Raw genomic sequence first — 5,932 nt, 5'->3', positions numbered from 1 at the left:
TAGCTTTCGCATACAAATTCAAGGTTTGTTTTGGACTTTTGCATTCGTCTCTATAGGCCTAGAGCAGAGGAGAAAGAAGGGCAATCCAGTCATTTCAGCAGTTCATGAGGTGGGTCAAACTCAGCGGAGCACGCCAGCACAGCCGGGTCGTCGTGCGTGCCTCGCGCCCCACTGCGCAATTCCTCGTGTTCTGCCAGGCGGGAGTTCTCCGAGGCACTTGGAGGCCCACATCGAGAGGGCAGCAAGAGGCCAACCAAAACCCCCCTCCGGAGGAAAAATACTAAAACCCGCGTCGCCCTCGCGGTCACGGGCCACACCACCACTCCCCCCGCCGTCACGGTTTCCGCCCGCTACCCACCCCTAAATCCTCCCGACTCGCCATTGTCCCGACCTCCCCCGCGGCCTTATCCTATTCCTATTCGCCCCGCCGCCATGGAGGCCGTGCGCGCGTCGGCGGCCTGGGTGGCCAGCCGCTCCTCCCACGTCAAGGTCGACATGCTAGGTATCCGTTTCCCGAATGATACTAGGATTTTTCCGACCAGGGAGGGGAGTATCGTCTTCATAGGGATATTTTTTCTGGAACGGTACTAGGATTTCTTAGGCCACGCAGTATCATCTTCACAGGCTTCGCTGTTCCTCTGGGTTAGCTATTAGTCGATTGTATTTCTAAGCAGTATCGGATTGACCCTGCAAGAAACCAGAGTTGATTTTCATGTTCTAGGATTGGACTTCAATGTTCAGGTTGGGGATTCCTGTTCTCTTACATGTTGTTTTGGTTAGCTTTCACCATTTTCTTATGAAAGAACAACTTGATGGAATACGTATTTTTGCTTTTTCTTTTATATGTTTATATCAATGTTCATCCTTCCTTCGTTTTGTGACAAATCTCCCAAGTGAAGTTATAAGTTATGTTCCTCTTCCCCGTTTGTTCGTTTCACAGAGATTGAGAAGGCCGTGGATAAAATTCAGGGAAATGTTCCAAAAGTTGAGTGGGATTTTGAAGGAATTCATTACTTTGACAATGGACCGCTCACTGTGCAGTACCTCTTCGTCTTGGACGCACTGAACTTTTGCTTCTGGCCAGGTATTAGTTCAGCCAGGAACGTACCGTGTTTTGAACATGTAGAAATTACTAGTGAGGTATTGCCCTTGTCTTATGAGTAGTATTTTTCTTAAGGAGTTCTGAAAAATATTAGCACTAACAGACATCAGACATTGCCACTCTATGTTTGCATTTCTTTTGCTCCTGTATAAAATATTCGTGTGTTGTTGCTCCTGTATAGCATAACACGTGGTTAGGGGAGAGGAGGGACGGTTTATTTTTCTTTGCTTACTTGTTGACAATGTTTAGGGATATTAAAACATTTGGTTGTGCAGCCAGTATTCTTCTTCTCATGACTTCAGGCTTTTTAGATTTTCAGAGTGCCGAAATCAATTTCGTGTTGCCTGAAAACAATGCACTAGTGCTTACACCACAAGGAACTTATGGATATTTCTAATTTAGTATATTTTTTGTTAGTAGCTATATGTGAGTTTCCTGGATCAACAACCTTCTATGTTGGTTGCTACGTTGCCAACAAGTGGCTAGGGGAGAGGAGTGGCGGTTTATTTTTCTCTCTTTACTTGACAATTATTATGGGTATTAAGATGTTCAGGCGTGCAGAATTCCTCTTCTCGTCACTTTAGTTTTTTTTTTAGACAATACACTAGTGCTTATACACCACAAGGAACTTCTGGATACTAGTTAATTGCCTGTGTTTTGCAATGGGGGCATCAATATTCTAGTGATCCTCCAGTACAACGCTTGGTGATATTTTCCATAATTAACGTGATCCTCCCGTTCAAAGAATGATACTCTTCATAATTAACGTGATTCTCACATCCAATGCTTGATGATACTTTCCATAATTAACGCGATCCTCCCGTCCAAAGACTGATACTCTCCACAATTAACATGATCCTCCCGTCCAAAGAATTATACTCTCCATAATTAATGTGGAACCAACAAACATACGAAACCAAACCAAACCACGATGTACCATCACGAGTTCACGACTGCAAACTCCCTTTTAACAGTAGAGATTTCTACCTTAAGTATTTCTTGTTAGTAGCTACACATGATTTTCCTTGGATCGACAACCTTTTATGTTGGTTGCTATTTTGCCAACAAGTGGCTAGGGGAGAGGAGTGGTGATATATTTTTCTCTCTTTACTTGTTGACAATGACTAGGGCTATTCAGAGAATGTATCTTTCCATTAATTATTTTTTGGCCGCGACTATCTAGCCCTAGGTAATAGATATTTCTCTTTGCTGTTCTTCACTATATTACTGAGCTTATTTTAACAAAATCCTTTGAGTTTTCTTCTGCTATATTTCAGTTATTACCTTTGTTTGCAAATTACAGTGCATCTTGATTTTGTTACACTCCACATTGTTACTTTTGTGTAGCTCAAAATATAATGTGCACAAGCTTTTATTCTACCTGATGTTCCTTAGTTTCTCTACTGGGTTTAGTTGGATTTAACTGCCATTGACTTCTCTGGACCACTCATTTTATTTGGATAAATGCCTTTCCTTTGTGTTATAATTACAATGTATTTTACTATACTAATGATATTCCTTAATCGAATAGACAAGGACTTGACCTATGACAATTTGGCTTCTGGACTCAAGTTAGCATTAGAGAAAGATAAGTCAGCACTTGATGCAGATCGTCTGAAGAATTATACTGGTACAGTTTCCCTGTTTTTGTGCAAAAGAAGCTATAACTCCCAGTAATTCCCACTAATTGGAAGAAAATGCAACTTTTGGAATGTAGGACCGCAACTTCGAGAACTGCTGAATTGGCCACGCCCACTGCCAATTGAGGAGGAAAGAGTCCGCCTTCTTCATGAGGTACTACCCTGTGTTGCTTATTCAGTATATTGAGGTGTTGAACTTTAAAATTTTCCCACTGTGTTCTGCTCAATTGCTCATATTATTTGAATACTTTGTCACTTAACAACTACAAAGTCACACCCATCTTCTTCAGTGCAATTGGGTATAGCTATCCACTTTTACTTCAAATATGCTCTGATTATATTCCATCAGAACTATCATGTTAATGTCGACATTCAAAAAACTTTCTTGCCAACTGATCTCAATTTGGTTCTGAAGCATTTATTTGTTCTGGTGCTTTAATTCAGGTTGGTCTGGAGCTTGAAAGAAGCTTTGGCAGCGAGGCTGCTAATCTTGTGAAGTCTGCTGGAAACTCTGCTGCATCTCTGATTGAACTGATTACCCGTCACTTTCCTGGTAAATCTGCCACCGCACTTGTCTTCCACTTAATCTTGATAGCATCATTATTTTAGAGGAAAGGTGTCGTCTGTGCCGGTTCCATTTTTCATTTAATGGAACCAAGTTCGAACATGGCAGCGCTCAAGATAGACCAGAGTAGCCGTCCAGATAGCGGAGATAGCATCATTTTCATCTGTCCTGTTTTAGTTAGGCCAGATGGCTAAGCTGTATTTCTCCAGCTATATTGGAGAACAGGAACTCAATGGTGTACAATCTTTTCGTTGGCTCCTGTTTAGTCTGTTGTTGTAGTCAAATAGCTGCTTCTGCAGATACATTTTACTATCTTGGAGACCTTGGTCCTTTTCCTTGTCCCCTTTTTCCTTGTCCCCTGTCTAGTCATTGGATCATTTGTCAAATGGGCCAATTAGATGTGGGCAGAAACAATGAGAGAAATGCAGAACTTGCCTAGGTGGCTAGGACCACTTGATATGCATAATGGGCTGGGCCATGGACATCCACATAGGACCACAAGATATGGATGATCTTTACGTGGCTACAGCTTACACCTCAGTTAGCTTGCATCCTAGATGTCCCTACTTTTGGATTTGGATGTTTGTTGATTGAGAATACTGAGCATTATTCTTTTTCTTTTCTACTCAGTGGTTAGATCATTGAACTTATGAGACAATTTTCTGTAGCATGAAGTAGCTATCTGCTCAGACACGCCTTTAACTCTTGCCAGTTGGCCTCATTTCGTTCTGTGAACATGCTCGAGGGAAACTTCACCAGAGCAGATGCACTTTGGCTCCTTTTGGTTTTACTTGCAAATACAACATTGTATACTGTGCGTATGCGCTCCCACCCCAACCCCTAAAGATCATGCTAAATAGCAAATGGCCAGACACAATTTGGTTCATCTGTACATCCTAATATTATTTTGTACATGTGTGAGTCATTCAACCGAAGGGGAGCCTTGGCGCAGTGGTAAAGCTGCTGCCTTGTGACCATGAGGTCATGGGTTCAAGTCCTGGAAACAGCCTCTTACAGAAATGTAGGGAAAGGCTGCGTACTATAGACCCAAAGTGGTCGGACCCTTCCCTGGACCCTGCGCAAGCGGGAGCTACATGCACCAGGTTGCCCTTTTTTTTTTTGTGAGTCATTCAACCAATATCATGTGTAATTATGGTGATACTGATAGATGATAGCCACTGTTATCCAAGTCCTGACTGGTGATATATTTTACTTTCTTTTCTCGTGCATATTTGATCATAATTAAACTGTGCCTTGGGGAAAATTTCAATGCACACTGGTTGTAACACTCTTTAACATATTTATTAGAATGCATCTATCTGGGATGACAGATTTGTTGTAACTCGATTTCCACAGGGTTTCGTGACCACTCACTTTATAAGGGACACCAGGTTTTCCTGTACAAGCGAGCCCAGATATTCGTTGCTGATTTGTGGGGTGCTTTCAAGGGGGAAAACTACGGAGAGTTCTACGACATCAAGTCCATCACCATCTTTGCCGACTATATTGTCCCTGCTGTGCTGAGGGAGCTTGGCATCCTGAATTACGAGTCTAGCCTATGTTGCTCCATCGACTCAAACAGCGAGATTGTGCCTGGAAGCGAAGAGGAAGTGGAGATTCGTGCCTGTTCTGTTCATGCCGTTGAAAAAATGAGGGAGCTCATCAACAAAAAGTTTGGGAAGCAGGTACGCGCATCTGAATCTCTTCCTGTCTTTTTCGAATGACCACATCTGAATCAGGTTCACCTGAGGCTTTCGTGCCATTTATTCTCTGACCTGCACTCCTGGCTGGTACACAACACAAACTAACGGCTGCAGATTGATGTTTAGCCTGCACTCTTTTTTAGTATCACCGAGAAGACGACCGATCAAATTCATTAGGTTTACTTGAGTGCACGATCAACTTCATTAAGTTTAGTATAAGGCTATAAGCAAAGCAGTCAATGTGTGTGGCATTTTGATTCAACTCGGGCTGACTTGCTTCTTGCTTTTGTGTTTTTCTTGGCAGCTTCTGAGCATTGACATTGACCTCTGGCTCTGGTCGGTAGGCGTTCAGAACATGGCGCTGTCTCATCACCGCACCCTCTCCATTTACTACTGAGGCTACGCTAGCAGCAGCTGCCACCCTCCCTCTCCGCGGCGGAAGATCGGCCGCGTCTTGGGGATCTCCTTTAGCTGCTGCTACATATGGATACTGAAATTTTGTCCCTCTCCGAGGAGTGCACAAAAGTGCAAGCTGTTGTTACCGTAGGGTCATCAAGATTTATAGGTAGAACTGGTGTTACTACGTCTATGTATTGTGGTGGTAGTACCAACTATCTGTGCGTTTCATCTAAAAAAATAATTTGCGTTTTGTCCGAAATTCAACCAGCGGCTATCCTTCTGGAAAGCGGTCCAGCTTAGGACATCTCGAATCCATCTCCGGACGTGTTTTTGCAGACAATGCTAGTGGAGTCGGTCATCCAACCCCATACTTCAAATGTCCGTCCTAGGTTCGGTCTCCTCCATTTGACATGCATATATAGATCAATATTAATTTATACAAAGTGCAAACATATGCAATAACAATCAAAATGCACCGATGTTGGATATTCATAAAGTTTTATACATTTATCCAAGCCCAAAA

At 42.8% G+C, this 5,932-nt stretch overlaps 1 protein-coding gene across 1 annotated transcript; it reads left to right on the top strand.

Annotated features, from left to right (window-relative positions):
* Positions 1 to 261: 261 nt before the first annotated feature.
* LOC123044361 (queuosine salvage protein) lies at positions 262 to 5,673 on the top strand. The gene is made up of 7 exons (XM_044467085.1): positions 262 to 502; positions 941 to 1,084; positions 2,634 to 2,732; positions 2,820 to 2,896; positions 3,187 to 3,295; positions 4,664 to 4,992; positions 5,315 to 5,673. Exons 1-7 carry the CDS (start codon positions 433 to 435, stop codon positions 5,405 to 5,407), a joined length of 921 nt encoding a protein of 306 aa, XP_044323020.1. The 5' UTR covers positions 262 to 432; the 3' UTR covers positions 5,408 to 5,673.
* The last annotated feature ends 259 nt before the right edge of the window (positions 5,674 to 5,932 follow it).

This window comes from Triticum aestivum, chromosome 2B, assembly GCF_018294505.1.
Source record: "Triticum aestivum cultivar Chinese Spring chromosome 2B, IWGSC CS RefSeq v2.1, whole genome shotgun sequence".
Lineage (NCBI taxonomy): Eukaryota > Viridiplantae > Streptophyta > Magnoliopsida > Poales > Poaceae > Triticum > Triticum aestivum.
The sequence above is the reverse complement of the archived record's forward strand: the minus strand, read 5'-3'. Positions and strand labels throughout refer to the sequence as shown.

Excerpts from the sequence above, each read along its gene's own strand:
- LOC123044361 (XM_044467085.1), top strand. The coding sequence starts at position 433 with ATGGAGGCCGTGCGCGCGTCGGCGGCCTGGGTGGCCAGCCGCTCCTCC. Across the intron at positions 2,897-3,186 it reads GAGTCCGCCTTCTTCATGAG|GTTGGTCTGGAGCTTGAAAG; the intron begins GTACTACCCTGT and ends GCTTTAATTCAG. Across the intron at positions 4,993-5,314 it reads ACAAAAAGTTTGGGAAGCAG|CTTCTGAGCATTGACATTGA; the intron begins GTACGCGCATCT and ends TTTTCTTGGCAG.